Source organism: Cavia porcellus, unplaced genomic scaffold, assembly GCF_034190915.1.
Source record: "Cavia porcellus strain 051 isolate PalLab524CR breed Dunkin Hartley unplaced genomic scaffold, mCavPor4.1 scaffold_12, whole genome shotgun sequence".
NCBI classification, from domain to species: Eukaryota; Metazoa; Chordata; class Mammalia; order Rodentia; family Caviidae; genus Cavia; species Cavia porcellus.
Window position 1 is genome coordinate 55,618,947 of NW_026947495.1, and position 19,548 is coordinate 55,638,494.

The following is a 19,548-nucleotide window of genomic DNA, read 5'->3' on the forward strand; positions in this document are numbered from 1 at the left end:
CGTATAAATGAGTAGGAGCCTCTAGGGAGATGTCTAGGTGTAAACCATGACACACAGCCACGCTCTTAACTGGAAATTTAGTGGAGTCTACTGAATGTCATTGGATTTTTTTTTTTTTTTTACTTATATGTACAATGAATTACTTGCAAACTCAAGAGACAGGGAACTTGCATCATTGCACAATATTAATATTTATAATGCTTTCAAACAAAATAATCACCTGAAAAATTTATTTTTCCTCTTTTCCTTTCCACGGAGCACTTGAGTTTTTTAGCTTTTTCTCTTCTCTTATGTTTGCACACTGATTTCACCCTTCCTTATGTTGCCATAGGTTTTGCATGACAGCAAGCATACTCATTCGTTCTCCTGTGTCCTTTCTCTTTAAAATAAAAACATTCTAAACTCATTTGATAGTGCTCCTCAAACTCAAATTCACCCACAATTTTTAAAATGGGCATTATAAGGTTGGATCCTTCATGTTGCCGTCTTCTTTCCCAGAATCCCTAAGGGAAGGGCTATCCTGTCAACCCAAACATTTACATCAGGTATTATCTGCACCAAGTTAGGAGGATGTGGGTGAACTCCCTTAGAGTAAACTAAACCGGAATCATAGCCTTGTTTCCCCAGGAAGAAACAGACACACATTGATTTAGAAGGTTAGAAAACAATATGGATACAGCTCATTAGCACAGGTTATTTTTTTTTTTTTTAAACTGGGTGGCCCTGTAAGAGTCTGGAGTTAACGACTGGGGGAAAAGTGAGAAAAATAAAAATAAAAATAAAATGTTGGGAGGACACATTAAAATGTTGAGTCTTTTTCTTTATGACCAAACTAAAATGTCTGAGTTATGGATCCAAATATTTTAATGCTGAAGCCACTGATTTCTTGAACCATAACCTTCGGTATTTCCAATACCTTGAAATTTGATAAGAATTTAGTATTTGAAAAATAAATACTATGTGCAAATTGTAGCAAAAATAAATAGGATGAGTATCCATCAATATAAATAAATGAACACTTCTAAACAGTATACAAAATAAAATTTGATTATTAATGTATAAAAACTTTAGGGGATGTATTCAATCAAAACTATATAGAGTTCATTCATGATAAAGTAAAAATAGTACAGTTGAATATAAAATTAGCTGGGTAGGTGGATAATCCACATGGAAATATATAAATATCTTTTCTTTAGCCTGTAGAAGCCTCCTAGAGATTTGTGGGACTCTCATTTTACCAGGATCAATTGAAATAGTGGGCTTTTGTATGGATAGGAAATGTGGATAAAAGGTGAATCTCAAAGCTAGCTAATACTTATTTCTGAGAATTTATCACTATTATGCAATAATAACATTCACATTTATATTTTTCATTTTGGATAACATTCCAAATAAGTGTTATAATTTTAATTAAAGTATGTGAAAATGATTATTTGAATGAGAAATCTCTATGAAACAAGATGAAAATAATTTTGAATTTTTTCTGAGCCACAAAAGTTGTTCTCAACTATCATTATATATGTGAACTTTGAAGATATTGATAAAAAAGGCAAACAATCCACTAAGAAGGTTCAGCGTGGGGCTGAGGTTTGAGGAGAAGCAGGGAGTGATCTGGCTTTCTACTATCTGTTGTTTGGACTTTGGTTCACAGTGATTGTATCAAACCAATCCAAAAGATAAAGTATGCTGAAAAGTCCTACCCCATGAATATCAGGCACTACTGTTCACAACAGTGAAAGGCAGGAACATGGATGGATGAGAATATATACAGTACATGAATATACACACACACAGACACACACACACACACACACACACACACACACACACACACAAATGTGTGTGTGTATACTCCTTGCCCATCACTGATTGGCCCAAGAAAGAGCTCTTGAAATGATTTTGGAATAAAAATCACATAAACTAAATAGTAAACCAAAAGGAGATGATAACATAACAAGGAGCTCTAATGTGAACAAGGATATCTAGTCTCAAAACCAGTCTTGGCATACATAACTAAATAACCTTGTAGAATCAGGTAAACATGAGGGTCCTTATAATTATATTCTCTAAGCATTTCCCTACACTTTTCACCTTAAGAAGTATTTAGACATATGTTTCCTTATGCTTAAAAGGATTGAATTCTATTGAATTAGACTCACCGATCTCTATGAACTTTCTGTCTACTATTATTTTGTAATCAGACAAATATTCTTTCACTATTTTCCACTTGTATAATTGCAGCCACCCTCTATTTTTGTCAGGTGGATGGCTTACATGGGAAACTATCAGGCTTTCTGCAATGAGTTATGACAAAGCTCATTTTAAAAATACGATTACTTTTTTCTTATGTAACCTATGCCTCTGTAAATAAAAGAAAAAATTCCATGGTCTATAATTCTCGCAGTAGTCACATATTTTAGCTAAATCTATTACCTTCAGAGTTAGAGGTTGAGATAAGAATTAAATTTGCAGACTTGCTAAAGATTCAGTCTAAGCACATTCAACTCTGCAGCTTGGGAATTGGGCAGTCATGGAGTGTGTAACTGCTATGAACTTCTGTTCCCTCCTAAATACACTTGAGAGACTAATCACACCTATCTCATGAAGCTGCTAGAGAAGTAATGTAGACAATACTTGGAATATTCACATAACTATAACACATAATACTTGAGGAATATTTATTTTTAGCATTGCATATCTATTAATAAATAGCTATTTCCCATCATAATAATTGCAGGAGGGACTTTTTATGTTTATATAAGCATTTGCTTCTACACAATCATCTGGTAGCTTTGCTTGAAAGTTTGAAGAAAAGAGAGTGACTGTAAAACATTAAAAGTAACATGATATGGACTGGGAGTTCAGCTCAGCAACATAAGTGTCTGCCTGGCAAGAGGGAGGTCGTGAGTTTGATGTCAGTTATCAAAATAAAATAAAATAAAATGATATACTGCAGTCTGAATTTTGATACTAGGGTTTTTTAAATGCCTTCCTGTTTATAAGGTGTTTATACTTACTTATCAAGCCTGACACATAACTGAGCATGCTCCATTCTCTTTCAGGGACTGTTGGCCCTACTGAGCAGGAGCGCAGTGCAGCTGGGAGCGTGAGTGCCTCAGATCTCCAGGAAGGGGTCTCGCTGAAGGAGCGGATGGCGAGGTACCAGGCAGCTGTTTCCAGGGGCGACTGCCATAGCTTCTCGGCTAATGTAAGCTGAAGCTTTTCTTTAGCCTCTGTCTGTCCAAAGACTCTTCTCACTTTTGCGAACAAGAATAATAAATACTAGGCAGTGGGATAAAGTGAAAAAAGGCCAAATATATTGTAAATCAAATTCAGACCACTGAATTTAACCATCAGCCAAACTACACGTTGGTTATATGAACTTGAACCACTATCCTAACCCTTCTCTGAACTAAAGTTTCATTAACTGAAAAAGGGTAATATCACCTACCACCTAGGGTCTTGATGAGGAATCAAGGAGATAATTTATAAGTAAGCCATAAGACACTGTATAAATGTGTTATTAGTGTCATCATTATAACTTAACCTATAGCTGTTCTCTTCAGGAAGGTTGAAATTAAATTCAAATTTTAATAATGTGAGTTTGCATGCTGCCCTCCTTAGTCTCATATATGGTTCATTTGAAATTCTCTGGCAGTATAATTTCTTTTGCTTTTCTCTGTATGCACTAAATCCATTAAGAGAGGCTTAATCAACATAGAAATGAGAAAGATTAGCTATGTAGGCATCTGCAAAACCAATTATGATTATAGAAAACTGCAGGATTCAGAAAGACCACCAATTTTTAGAGCCAACACATAATAAAGTCACATTCAAAAAAATTTACTAGATTCTGGATTCTGTGCCCTTCAGCTTAATGGAACATAACAATATTCTTTTATAATTATATTCACTAAATTAGATGTGTTGCATCTGAGAGAGACAGAGAGAGAGAGAGAGAGAGAGAGAGAGAGAGAGAGAGAGAGAGAGAAATGAGGCCAAAATGTAGTATTTCAAAATAGCTACTCAACATTATTCTTTACAAATTATTTAGAGACAAGGCTGACTGTGCCAAACTCATTAACAATGCTGCAATTCTATATGACATTTAAGTTTTTACATAGTCATTAAAATACATTGCAGACACACCAGTGATTTGGAGTAAGTGTACAGAACTGACACAAGTCACTTGCAAAACAAATAGAACCAGTATGCTGCCTGCCAGCCTTCTTAGAGAGCACCCCCTGCTGGATTGTACAGGAATTTTATTGCAAATTGATCTTCCAATCTGAAAAAAAAAAATGATTTGGGGAAAATAGCTTATTTGATTATTCTGGTTAAAGATTGATTGTTTAGTAATCCATCTTTCATTTAGAAAGATTTACATCCTGCCAATTGTTCATGTAATATGCCCTAAAACTAATATATATTGGCATGAATTGTATTAAATACAAAAGGCTAATAATGGGCAAATAGGTAAATTAATTCTATTATTTGATATGAAATTTTAAAAATCAATGCTGATCTGAAAATCATCTGCATAAAATGTTTTCATTACTTTTTGTTTTCCTTATTTTATGGCCATTTTACTGGCCAAAAATTTGAGTTAACATTACATTTAGGAGATTACCTTGACAATAAGTCAAGGTAAATTCCTAATTTTTCATCATCAGTAACATTTTAATGACTTTAGTTTCTGCCTCTCATACAGACAGCATTTTTGCCTTAAAAATATCCAATTTTCTTTGACTTTAAACTAATAATGTGATAAAGAAGAATATATCTGTTATTTCACAGGATTCCTGCTGAATATATACAAGGAAAAAAATTGCTTTGTTTAGGAATGCACCTGCTTAGCTTAGTTAGTGCATGAAAATTTTGTCCAATCCCCCCTACAAAACATTATCAAACCTACTTGTGACAAATCTCTGTCTAAGCAATGAATTTAACTATTTTAAGTGCAAAATCTGCCCCTCGTGGATTTAAAGTCAAACTGAATTTAAGATATTTTAATCATGTTTAGATAGCTAGCAAAGATCAATCTCTCTTTATCTCATATCCAATCAAATAGTACTTGGTTGGACAGTGGAAGAAATATTCGTTGGGCAATGAATTAAAATGTCAGATTCTGTGCTGTGTTACTTTATTTCCTTTATCTTTTTAATACAATATATCAGTGTAAAATATGTTGCTATGACCAGCCTATAAAAAGAAGATTTAGGAACTCTACCCCAAGGTTTTGTTAGGACTTGAATTAGAATCACTATCCATCCAATTTACAAATTTATGTTATTTCCATTAGGCCAACAGCTCTTTGTAAAGAAATGGATATCTGGGCAATATATTTATCTAAATTTAAGTGTTGGGTATTTAAATTATTTTGTTTTATTGACCTATCTATTAGACCCCAAATCTTATTTCCAAACCAAAAATTAAGAAACAGAATAAGATAAACATAAAAAGATGTGGCACAAAGCAGTCTCAGTTATGTGGTCATTAATAATAAGTTAATTGAGATATTTAGAATATGCTATGGGCTTATTAATTGTGATATATCAATTTGACTTGAGTAAGAATTGTCTAGCTGGTTAGCAAAGCTCTGCTGTGTCTGTAGGTGACTGACATCAAGGAGGGAAGACCCACTCTAAACCAATAGCCTTGTAGCTTGAATGGACTAAAAAGAGAAAGGAGGAGGAAGAAGTTCCTGTCTTCACCATCACCTTAGATACTCATCTTCACCTCCTCCAGGCTTCCAGGAGCAATCCTTTAACTTTGCATGGAATCACCACCCGTCTCTGCAGTTAGCTCCAAGATGTGACCTTTGACTGGGTCCTCCAGCTGTCCAGCTTACAGACTGCCATTTTGTATTCTTTCACCTCTGATCTAGTTTCATAGGTAGTCATTGTAACCTTACCTTCTAAACCTTTATATAATCATATATACCTCATATTAAACTTTAACTGAACTCTAACTGAAGCAGATTTTGGTACTGTAAAAATGGAGCTAGAAAATGCTGTAAACTGAACTTGAGATGTGATTATGGTCAAAGCTCAGAAGGCCAGAATGCTGGTAAAAGTGCAGATTGTAAAGACTAGATTCAACAGTATTCAGATGGAAACAAGGGCTCCATTGACAGACTCCAGACCGTGTATATTATTAAATACTGACAGAAAATTTGTCTGCTTCTTTCATGTCCTTAAACTGGTGCAGAAAATTGAGAATAAGGCCAGTCAGCAAATTAATATGGTAGAAGAAATTTCAAGGCAGCCCAGCATTAGTGTTGTGGCATAGGTACTGTTTGGTGCTTTTAGTCACATTTATACTGAAAAGTAGGAGGAAAAAAACCATTTTAAAAGTTTTCAGTTTTTCCAGAAAGAAAGAACCCATAAAGATAGTGCAAGGAATAGCTCGATTTCTGAAAAAGAGAAGAAAAATAAAACCCAAGTATTTTGGATCAGGATATCAGAAAAAATGGTTAAAGGCTATATCAAGAATCAGCAAGGCCTCATCTTCTTACGGGTTTAAATTTTCAAAAGTGAAAGATTTTGCCTTGAGAAGAAAGACTACAGGCACACTGCTCAACAGCTGCCCTGCAAATTGATTTTCTTGGATTCAATTCACAGCGCTCAATCGTCTAAGCACTAGGAAGATTCTGCAGCCATCATATAAGGGAGCATGGCTACTGCTTGAGCTAGTGCCAAACCTAGGTATCATCCATGTGGTGCTGGTTTTGTATACATGCACAATGAAATAGTTATGGGATTAAGGAGGTTTTCACCCAGGTATCATAGAAAGACTTTGGATGACAGGCACTGTGCCCTTGAAGCTGTGAGAGTGAAGCCAAAAGTGCAAAAGAGACTCCAAGAAACTGGATAATCTGGGAACATGGAATGTTTGAAAGAAGTCAAATGGAGTGAGCAAAGCCAGACCAAAAGAGAGCCCATGAGCTAAAATCACCAACAACATTGTAGGGGTGGAATCACCCAAGCCATTTGGAGTTCCACTTCACTACATTTTTTTGCCAGCTTCTGGACATGGAGCTAATGTTTACCCTGCTGGGATTCTGTCTTGCTTTGTTCTCATTTCTTTCTATCCCACTACTTCTCCATTTTGGAATGGAAATGTTTACATTGTGTCATTGTATGTTGGCAGTGTTTAACTTCTTTTTGAAATTTACAGGAGCTCCTAGCTAAGAGCCTCCCTTAACTCTCAGAGGAAATGTTGGACTTGTATTTTTCAGCAGTGCTGGAACTGTTAGAACTTTGATGACTCTTAGAGATGAAATAAATGCATTTTGCATAAAGAGATACGCACAAGCCGTTCAGGTGCCAGAAGCAGAATGTTAAGGTTTATATTTAGATATCCCCACAAATCCTCAAGTACTCAGAGGTGGACCTTTTGAAATGTGATTGGGTAGTAAGGGATTTATTGTTGGCTGGTTGTTGGGAGGTGGGATTCTGGTTGTAAAAGTTGGCCATCTGCCTCCCCAGCTCCTCCTTTAGTTTTCTGTTTCCTGGATTCCTTCCCCACCCTCCCTTTGCAATGCCATACTACTTTGGAGCCAGCTGACTCTGGACTGAAATATAAACCAGAAAAAAATTCTCTTTGGATATTTTGTCCCAGCTACAAGAAAAGTGATTAAAACACAGTACTAAAAAGACAAAACTCATACAAGTGACCTCATCTGAGCAAGGCAGAGGCAATCCAGGTGCAGTGTATGCCTCTTTAGCAAGTGCTGTGTTCTCTCCTGGGTAGATCTTGCTGTCCAAGCTGAGCCCAAAGACACCTTACTGCCACCACTCACATCTCAGAGCCTTTCTTTCAGCTGAGTGGATGTGTTGCAGCTGTGTCTGGAGATAGTAAGGGCAACAGAAGCAGGGTGAGGGCTGCTATGAAAAATAACCAACCGTACACTCGTTTTCTTGTGTAATGTGGTCCAGCTCCTAAAAGCAAGGCCAAAGAAGAGAAATGAGTATATCAGGGTTTTAATTAATGTGGTAGAAGGGAGGAAACTTGTCCAGGATGATAATTGATGTTTTTCTGAAAATACACTTACTGGGAAAGTATCCAGTTCTTAATATAATTAACGTGGTTTATCAGATTGATTTGCAAGTGATTTTTACACTATTTATAGTTGTTTGAAACAATAAGATTCTTCTTGACAATATTTACCTAAATTTCCATAATTTTTTATATTTTTATATTAATCTGTATATCATCTATCCAGGGACATCCCTTATGTAAATTAATGGGATAAGTGAAATATTGTAGCCTTAATTTACCCTTCCATTTCTTTACTCTTTCTTGAATTTCAAAAGGTCATACATTCTTATGACCTTTCATGTAGTGAATTGCAGTAATTGATTAGAATTTTAAGTATGTTGTAGAATTTGATAAAATATTTATCTAGTATATAGAAACATACAGTTATATCTCTTCTTTACATACAGCATTTTCTGGAATATCTGACAGTCCATGGAAATAAGGAAAGGTTATTCGCTCAAAAATTCAGCCATCTGAGTCTTCACAAGTTTCAGATAATCCTGCATAGCAGTTCAATCTCCAAACTTCTGAAGTAGGAGAATCAAATCCTGAAATAAATGCTGTATTTTTAGCATCTGATTGAGAAATTGCATATTCCAGGATCCCAGGTGTCCACAGTTCATGGTTTGGGAACCTCAGCTCCCAGGCCTCCAATTTCAAGGCCTTAAGGTTTCCAAGGTTATATCAGGACTGCACCAGACCTCAGGAGACCTGCTGTGCTTTGCAGAGTGCTGTGTCTCCTCCCAGCAGCAAGCAGACTTGGAAGCTTCCTGGAGAGGGACCTGGCATGGATTCCACTTGCTTCAGAGTTGTCATCTCACTTGGGCTTGAGTGCCTTCTGGGCTGTGGGGTGCACTGATTCATCAAAAGCAAAATCCTGAGCAGCTCCTGCACTGCTTGTGAGGGCGTAAGATTAGACAGTATTCGTCCTTGTTTTGCAAGTTGCTTCCAGAGATATGTAACAGAATCAGTTTTTTCATCTGTAAGATGATAAGAATAGACCAGACCTTCCTAACGTTAAAGCCCAATTCTGACTTCCAGTGAGAATTTAGAGAGGCATCTTGAATGAGCCATTCCTGGAGTAATGGTGCAGTGTTCTTCTACCTGTTCTTTGAGGTCAAGGATTAAGAAAAACAACCGTGATTCAAATTTCAGTGACAATGTTCTGCAACACTTTATTTTGTTCATCTTTCACAATTTAAATAATCTTTGGAGTCAAAAAGACTTTAACAATTATTCTGAATGTTTTGCTTAAAAATGCTTTATATTTTAACAACTAGTTGTGAGTAAAAATTCAACCCATTACTCTAATATCCACTACTCTGATAATATATTACTAGGGAAATTTATTTTAATAGATATCATGTCCAGACATCAAATTTTATTTGAAATGAGAATTAAATCAGTATTTTGAAAATTCTTCTAATTTCAGTTTAGAGAGAGTAATTTTATTAAGGAGTTCAGTACAAGCTGCTGAAATGATTGTGTATATTTCTAATATACTTCTCATCAGTAATTGTCAGTAATCACAAAAATAAACATGAGAATTCCATTCTCTTAGATGTAAGATTAATTTTCCTTTTTCTTAAATCATCCCAGATGATGGAGGAATCCAGCATGTGCACAGTGCCTGGTGGTTTGGCCAAGGTGAAGAAACAGTTTGAAAAGGATGAAATTACTTCTTCCTGTAATACATTTTCTCGATTCCAATACCAACACCAGAACAGAACTGAGCAGGTAACACCACTATGCGTGACGGACAAATCTTGTATGACTGAACTTCTCTCACTAGTACAAACTACCCTTCTTTGGTGAAAATGTATGATCATTATTCATATTTTAAAAGTTACACATGGTACAATGGCACCTGCTTGTGAGGCAAGAGAATCACAAGTTTGAGGGTAGGATGGACAGCATAGCAAGACCCTGTCTCAAAATAAAGATTTTAAAAGCTAAGCATGGTGGTGCATGCCTATAATCCTGGCATTGTGAGATCCTGAACTAAGAGAATTTCAAATTTGAGCCCAGCCTATGCAATGTAACAAGCAGTGAGACCCTGTCCCAAAGTAAAAAAAAAAAAAAAAGAGGAGGGAAAGAAAAAAAGAAAGGAAGGAAGGAGAATGGAAGCAATGGAGGGAGGGAGGGATAGTGGGGGAGGGGAGAAAGAAGGGGGTTAGGGATGTAGCTGAGTGCAAAGGCCCTGGGTTCAATTCCCAGTACCATATACACAAATATTTTTTTTTAAAAAACTCTAGTGGTAAGTCCTGTAACGTTTACAGTGTTTAGGTTTTATTGGTCTTGTTCTGTACTGTTTTGTTCAGCTTTATTAATACCTAATGATATAGGCAATTCTTTTAAGGAAGCAAGAAGCATTATGGTAACCATTGTTGATAACCTTGTACTCTGTTCTTACATCATGTGCTATGTCTATCCTTTGTTTTGACTGACTGCTTTGTTTTGTCATGTTTTGTTTTATTCTTTTCCAAAAAAAAAAGTAATTAGAACTATGGGAGTAATAAAACCCAAAATGTGTAAATTTTGTTGTAAAAAAGAAAGGAAAAGAAAGTGCTCTAAAGGATACAACTGCAGTGTGTTTAGGTGTGTTAAGATAGATGACCATATTACTGAAGTTTTGTCAGATCATTGAACATAACTGTTTGCAGTCTCACCGTTTGAATGTCCACTTTGTATGCTTTAATCCCGTAACTTGAACAACTATTTCTAAGATGACATTATGTAATCTATTAAGTAGTGATTTCTTACTTTTTTTTGTAATTCTGTATTACTTGTACCCTTACACTGTTTTGTTTTGTTTTCTCTTTTTTTTCCTTTTAATTAAAAAAAAAAAAAAACTCTAGTGGTATAGCTCAGTGATGGTGTTCTTGTCAAGTATATAGGAGACCTTGAGTTCAATTCCCAGTACCTGAAATAAAATTATTTTTAAAAATTTTAGAAAATTGTCCTTAAACATATTTGTAGATTTACTTATATACCTGCAACATTTTGCTATATGAGGCATGCTGGACTATACCCTATTGAGGGTCTCACGTTTTACACACAGATGAAAATTCAATAGCCTAGAGTAGCCAATATACAAACAAAAATTGAAAGCAGTGGATACACTGAGCTTTGCTTCTAGGTGGTAATTCATGACAAACTATCTGCTGATTGTTTTGCACAGATTAAATGCGAATCTGTTTATTGTGGGAATTTTTATTTTTCTTTAAAATCATCAAAAATTGAATACTGGAACCCAGATGTTATATAAAACTACATAATACAACTGCTACATGTTACATAAAATTTTTCCCTTTTCATTCCTTCATTATCATATATCACCAATATTGTCATGAGCTATAATAATATTCAAACATGAGAAGCTAAGTAATATATCTCAGCAGATGGAGCTTGATACTTGGAAAGGTTGTAATTTTACTGGAGGCTGATACACTTAAGACTGTGTTTTTCTGTGAGAAAGGAGGTAACTGGGGAATGAAATTTTGTGTGGGAAATAAAAATGTACTTAATAATCTTTTAAAATTCACATGACGTATAGCGTTGCCTTTTTTTTAAATGAAGCTTTTGTCATTATGTGTGGCAAGGGAAAAGGAAGCACTTCAAGGAGAATGATTAAAAATCTAATATGTGAACTGTGATTTATTTTCTTTTTCTAAAAAGTATAAAATGTGCAATATAACTAGCTCAGTAAACTTATGGCTATACTTCTACCTAATGTTGCCCAAGGAAAAATAACCTAAATAAGAAATTGAAATTGGGCATGCTGGTAATCTAATTTAAATGTTGTAATACAGGAGTCTTGGAATTAACCATAGATGTACGTGCTTACTTGAAATTGATGAACAATACAAAATAAAAGTATGGTAGTAATTTAAGTAAATTCTGCATAGAAGTATGAGAAATGTCTTTGTGGACCCCTTATTGCACAGGAGAGCAGTTTGGACTTTGGAACTTTGAATCTGAGATTAGCCATCATCTCTGCCACCTTCCTGCTGAGTAATATAGACCCAGGGCCACCTTCATGAATTGTGACTCTTGAAGTTACATAGGAGCTTCAGTCTCAGAAGGACTTTGACATAGTTTAACACCATAGTATTTCCAGCTTGAAATTCTCAATAACATTTGAACAAAGAATCCCACCTTTTTATATTGTGCTGGATCTGGTAAAATTATGTAGCCAATACTGCATAGACCAAATCTCTAATTCCCCCTCCCAAACCTTAGTTCAAGTAAGGTAAGGAACCTTATGAGTTATGTACCTATCTCATGAAATTATTGTGGAGATGATAAGTGTGATCAAAAAATATGGTGAAGATTTAATTTTTAAACATGTATTACAATAAAAGATGCATTGCCATTAACCACTTCAAAATACTCTCCCTGGGGCTGGGGATTTAGCTCAGCGGCATAAGTGCCTGCTTTGCAAGCACATGGTCATGAGTTCGATCCTTGTATCGATTAAAAAAAAAAAAAAAGGAAAAATACTCTCCATCACTATGAACACAATTGTGCCATAAGTTTGTTGCTCTTGGAAACAGTTCTGAAGTTCTTTTTGGTCCTTACAAGGTAAATCAGAATTACAGAGAATGCAACTGCTAAGGGCCATCCAACGCATAGATAGGCTCATAAAATATAACAGTGCATCCTCATCTACTTCATTCGTTGGACTTGGTTCTGTTTTACTTCTAGCTCTTCCCCAAAGTTGAAATGAGCAAGAAATGTAAAAGTTTTAACTGCGTTCAAGCCATTGAGAGAGCCACAACTAAAGACACTCACAAAAGATAATTATCAGAACTGCTCCAGACAGGGGCATGAAAGATGGGATAAAGGTGCTCAAAGCACAGGGGAGTATTCTGAGTATGATTAATGGCACCATGCCTTTTATCCCATTTAACCATGTCCCGTATATTTTAATCACATCTCATAAAATACGACAAACAGCAATTTATGTGAAAATATTATCTAGGCAACTTTGTATCAGTTCAGACTTTAAAATTACAAATGGCAGGAAATCTAGCCAAAATGATTTAAAGCAAAAGAAACATTATCTATCCAAAGAGGTACATTCTTATGGAGAGGAGGTTTTATGTAAACTCTAGTGATGTATCAAGAACTGGCTCACACCAACTCTGTAAATATTAAATTTGGGGGGAATTTTTTTTTTTATTTTAAAGGGAGTAAAACAGAACAGTATAAAGAACCAAAACAAAATAGTGTTAGGACAGTAAGAAATAAACAATCATTGCTATATTGCATATTGTTTTCCTCTAAATAGTTGCCCAGACTACCAGCCCCAGACCTGCAAAGTCAATCAAACAGCACGAATGTCGGTTTACTTCCCTGCTTCAGTTACTAGCCTCTCAGCCTGTGTGGTGTCTGGTGGCTTATGGGTGAGGGTGGGCTGGGAGGCAGAGGCAGCTTCCTCGCTGTTTCTCCTCAGCTGACAGGCCTCCTCCGGCACCCACGGGTGCTGCATGACTCCTTTGGTGCTCCTCTCTGGCTGAGAAGGCCTCTGCTAACACAGAAGGAGGTGGCATGGCTTCCCTGCTGCTTCTCCCCAGCTGGCAGGACCTCCACCAGTGCGCAGAGGTTGGGGCTGCCTTGCCGTCTTGTTTCTCCCCTTCCAGCAGGGCCAATGTCCCTGGGTTTATTTTCGCTAAATTCCTGAATTATCTCTTTGCATGAGTTTCAAGTCTCAGGTCCAATGGTTCCTGGGTCCACTGCTTTCCTCCTTCTCTTCCTCATGTTGCTATATTCCAGGGTCTGGACAGCAAAACTTGGATACGTTTTTTTCTCTGCTGCTCACCACTCTATCATTCTCCCAGAAGTTGAGGGATTTTTTTTTTTTTTTTGAGACCAAGACTTGCTATGCAGTGCAGGCATGTTTTTAGCTCACTTTGTAACCAAGGCAGGTCTCAAATTTGCAGCAATCCTTCTGCCTCAGCCTCCCAAGTGCTGGGATTACAGTCGTATGCCATCATACCCAACAAGGAAAAATTTTTAAATCACATGATATCATATTAATATCTTGAAATAGGCCATAGCAAGCATTCTTTTACCAGGAAAACTGGTAATGAATGACCTTTCCATGATGACTAAGGGCATAGATATTAGAGAGATCACTTGCCTTCGAGGTCCTGTTCCCTTAACCGTCTGACATTAGCTAAGGCTCAGAACTTCTCTGTGCCTCATTACCCTCACTTACAAAAGCAAGATTATAGCAGTAACCACCTTATGGGCTTGTTTAGAGAAATAAGTACATTTGTGTTTGTAGTAATTAAAACAATGCCTGGACCTTATGAGCATTGCCATCATTTTGTATTAAAAGTAAGTATTACCTAAATCATATCATTTTTTCTTGACCTCTTAATCTCACCTCCTCTGGATTGGGTCCATCCTCACCCAAATTTCCTGTAGACTCAGAATTCTTTTCCCAGTACAAAACCACATTGCGTCTAATGGGCTCTGAATGGAACAAGAGTGTTCATCCTTGAACAAATTGCTGCAGCTGGAGGTTGCTGATTGGCTTAGACTTCTAGACCTTGTTTACATAAGTGAAAATTCTCAATATATGTCTATCAAGAGAAAATATGTGCTAGGGGAAATAAATTCAAAGATACACAAATCTCCACTAGTAAGTCCCTGAAAATATAGTTTATTATATTTGTAGACTCCACTGAGAATGTGAACATAATTAAAATGCATGGCTCTGGGATCATGTGACTTCTCTAAACTTCCCTTTTCTATCCCCACATGTGATAGGAATACCTATATTTCCCTGAGAAATAAATAAGCTTTAATGATACTATAATACAATAAAATACAATATGAAAGAACTATAAGTATTAATAACTTAGTAATTCCCTTTTAATCAAAGTCCATTGCATGCAGAATTCTGTGGGGAAATATAGTAAAAAAGTCATTTTCTACTTTCTAAAGAAAACTTCATTACCACTGGAAATTTGTGATAAATGCCAAATTTCACTATAGAGAGGAAAGTGTAAAAATTATATTTTAGATATTCACTTAAACTTTTAAATCTGTTTAAATGCATTCCAAAAACTCTTCTATCAGCAGGAAGTGAAGACATTATGTTTGCTATTAGGTGAATTTTATTCTTACTAAGATGTTTTTTGACTATGGCAGTGTTTTCAGTGTGATTATTGAAAGTACTTGAGATCAACCTCTCCTAAATCCTTCCCTGGCCAAATATCTTAATTTGGAAGTCAAGTTTGAGTTACGAGAAAGAATATTTGATTTGGGCGTGTGACAATATTTAATGTCACATTTAGTAGTAATTTCAATAAGTGTAATAATTAAGTCCAATATGCTTTGCTTCTTTGTAATATATTGTAGTCAGACATTTGAATTAGCCATTTGGTTACAGTTTGTCCGGGAAATCAGTAATTGCCCTAGACAAAATTTGAAAGTTGAACCATCTCTGAGATTAAAAGCCCCTTCTGCTTGCTGATGGATCAGGATGTTTTATACATAGTGAAAAACTGTTCTGAAATAGAAAATAAAAGGGAGCCAGAAAATACAGGAACATTCATTTAGACATTTAGGGACATTAATTCCAGACATTTTAAAGAGGACTGTGTGCCATTTGTATATTCTAGATTCATGGATCTTTATTGTTCTGGCTGTTTAACAATTAGCAGTTACACACCTCTGGCTTGTGGAGCATTATGAAAATTAGAAAAAGGAGCTATTCTAGGTCCCTCAGGGAGAGGAGGAGGTGGTAGGCAAATTCTGGTTTTTATAAGGATAGGTTGGGCTATCTTGATTAACTTTTCCCTGCTGGTTAGTTTTTAATATCACTCATTTGACTTTTCTTCTCCAAACGGCCAATATCGCCTCCAGTAAATATGAATGGCACCCAGCTCTCTTTATGAAATTATAAATCTCTTAGCATGTTTTCTGTTGATATTTAAATTGGAAACATCACCTCAGTGTTGTTTCATTTTGCCTTAGTGTTGAGGTTCCAGTATTCTATGCCAGTAAAAATAAGTAGGCTCTTAATATTGGAATGCAAAGGAATACTTCTGAGGAATATTCTTTCCCCCGTTGCTATAACAGATTCCCTTTGTGAGAATCATTCTAAATAATCCATCCCCTAACCTCAAAGGAGTATCCTCAAGATATATTGGAACAAGTACCAGAATAAATGTGTTATGGAGGTGAAATCGTCATTGTCTCTCCCCTGATTTTGTTTTATTGTGTTCTTTTTATGATCTCTGGTATTTCTAGAAATTCTTTTTTTTCTGATTTAGCAGATTTATTAACATATAATTTCTGTACCATAAAATATACCCACTTGATGAGTACAACTCACTAACTCCTAAGTGTATCTGCAGAGCTGTGCTGTACCACCACAATTTGCTTTTAAAATACTCCCCCAAAGAAACCTTGGACCCTTTAGCACTCTAGGATTTTCTTAGTGTTGCATTCCTACAGTCAGGCTTTGACTTTCATCTTCTTATGCGAAGCTCCCCTTCACTTCTTTTTCCAAACTTTTATGCCATACTGAGAAGTTCTTTACATATTAATTGTGAAGCTCTGGAAGCCTCTTCTTTTCTGAAGTTGCTCACTTTTTTTCTTTTTAAGTGGCTTAAGTAGGAAAGAGAGATGGAACTCCAAACATTTTGGAAGTAATCAGTGCAAGTCAGCCCTTAGGTAGTCGCTTTCATGTTAAATCACTGTACTGCATCCATGTCAAGTATCAAAAGCATTCTTGACCTTCAGCCTTCCACTGACTGTGATGCAATGAATGACAGTATATCTATCTTTCCACCTACATCTGCTCTTGCTAAAATCCAAATGTAAACACTCGTGCTGTGAAAGATTATGTGGATTTGGAACATTCTCTGGACAATTTTAGGTTGATAGAAAGCATTTTTGACAGCTTGTGACAGATACTATCTGACATCTGTGTGCTTCAACCTCTTTAAAGGTGACCTATAATTATTTTCCAGCAAATTAAATATACTTTGATAAACTAAATGTCCATATTGCAAAGTATTTCTTGTATGTGATTCAAACCAACCTTTAACTTTTAACGTACTGCATAATTTTTCAAGGTCACATAAATTTCTGTTAACAGCCCTGACATAACTAGATATCAAAACCTAAGTTATAATCGAGGATGTGTCATGTTATATTTTAATTATGTGCACCATTTTAAAATGAATATTACAACTGAATAACAGTATTCAAAATGAAGCAGTCTGGAGTAATAACCATTTGGATCCAGAATCCAAAAACTTGAGTTGTAAATCTTTTGAGCCAGCTACCCACATTAGTCTGTTTTGTGCTGCTACAAGAAAATGATACAGACCAGATGACTTTTAATTTATAAGTTTATAATTTATAATGAATATGACTATTGGCTATTAGTTCTGGAAGTTGAGAAGTATAATATCAAGGTCCTGGCATTTGGCAGGAGTCTTGCCACAACATAAGGTGACAGAAAGCAAGAATATGAGAGGAGAGAGACAGAACAAAAGAGAGAAACAATGGTATTCCACTTATGAGGGTGAGCCTGAAAACGTCTTCAAAGTCCCACCCCCCAATACTATCATCATGGTGAATACTTTCAGCTTGAGATTGGGAGGGAACAAATATTCAAACCAGCAGAATATCAAATCTTTTCTATAAAATGAGAATAAAATACCAGGATAATTTTAAGAAAATAAAAACAATGCAGTTCATGAAAAACCCTTAGCATAATATCTGACATATATTAAACTGTTCAGTCAATGCTGGCTATTAGCATTCATAGTATTTCCATGAAAGCTGACAGAGGACATGATCAAGTATTAAACTGTCTTGAATTAGAATATGATTCATATAAACACTTTATATATGTGCAGAAATACCAAGGACTACTGTTTTTTTCCTGAACTTCACAATTTAAGATTTTTAAAAGTTCTATTTTTTCTCTGGGTGACAATTTCTGCAGTTCTTTATAATATTTAGAAATTAGCTTAAAATGAGCATTCTTATACATGCTTTGGACATATGTTTTGCTGGAGTCGTTGGTGCTTCTAATGAATATTTTTAAAATATACAGTAGAATATCTTTTAAGGAAGACTGGTTAGCCTCATCTAAGACAAATGAGACAAGCTGGACATCTCCAAAGGCAAGGAGAGGAATGCACATAAAATATAGTCTGCTTGAATACATTACATCTCCATGATGCCACAACACATGAAATTTTGTTTTTTAAGTGGAAGCAAATGAATAGGGTAGCATTTGATTCTGGAAGCTGTTTTATTCATAGCAGAGTGACAAGGTGTTCTGAGAAAAAATAGTATAATTAATATATAAATTGAATTCAGCAAAGAGAAAAGGCTATACAACTTGAATAAATGAGCAAAAATAGGAAGATCTGGGAATGGGGGTGCTGTTTATTTTCTATTTCTACTGGGGCTGAAATTAGTGTACTGTGTATTGTGGTTTCTCAGCACGTTTTAGTTGATGTACAGAAGGAAAAGAAAATAATTTGTAAGGGGAAGGAACCATCTCCTGACATTTTATACCTTGTGCAATTGGAACAATGAAGATAGATAAATTTCTAAAATTGTCTTCATAAAAAATTTGTTCAATATATGAGGCTATTATGCACAAATTCTAAGATATAAGAGCCTCTATTTGCCAGAGAACTGCTTCTTTTAAGTTGATACAAATGAATGAACCTTCCTGACCTTTCTCCAGAAAGGCCAGAGAATGCGCTTGAATCTCCCACTGGCTGAATGATGATACCAGAGTCTCCCGTTGGTCTCCTCAGGGAAACAGAAACAGCACAACTCTTGTCCTCAAGAGGCATATAAATAAGGCTTATAGATAGACTAGATGGACCAGGTTCACTCCTTTAAAAATTAAAACTCTAATAACAAATCTTCTCCTATTTTCTCTTTTGATTTCAGTCCTTTAATCAGTTTATGCTCGTTCTCAGTGCCTGTGGCTAAAAGGACTTCAGTGATGAAAGAACATAAAAGACTAACTTTTTAATGCTGATTCAGAATTAGGAGACCAAGAATTCACTAAATAAATATTATGGCCTCAACTAATTATCACCAGTACCACATGAGGACGGATCAGCAGGAGCTCCTTTATGCAGAATGCAGTTATTAACTAACCACCCCAGTTCTCAGCTATGTCATTCAGCAAGTCAGCTTTGCTACACACCAAAAACTCACTTCTCCTTTCAATGTGGATAGAAGCAGTTATGCAAACTCTGGGTGTGGGTTTATAGATTCATGCTTCAATTGATCTCTCTCTCTCTCTCTCTCTCTCTCTCTCTCTCTCTCTCTCTCTCTCTTTTTGTCTACTCTTCCATTCTGAGCTGTCTCTGCCAGGGTCATGACTGTCCACTTCATTACTATGAGTCTGTGTTTATGGCCCTCCTGTCTTGTCACTTTAAAGCTGGCTTTGTCTTGTTAATCAATCTATGTTTGTGTCTCTCTTTTCCACTCACATCCACC

General features: G+C 35.9%; 1 protein-coding gene across 1 annotated transcript in view; it reads left to right on the top strand.

Annotated features, from left to right (window-relative positions):
* Xirp2 (xin actin binding repeat containing 2) overlaps window positions 1–19,548 on the top strand; it is a 73,964-nt gene that overhangs the window by 20,884 nt on the left and 33,532 nt on the right. Inside the window, exons 2-3 of the mRNA XM_013142640.2 lie at window positions 3,063–3,208; window positions 9,643–9,780. Of these exons, the coding sequence (XP_012998094.2) occupies window positions 3,152–3,208; window positions 9,643–9,780 (195 nt within the window). The 5' untranslated portion in view covers window positions 3,063–3,151. The remainder of the gene's footprint in view (window positions 1–3,062; window positions 3,209–9,642; window positions 9,781–19,548) is intronic.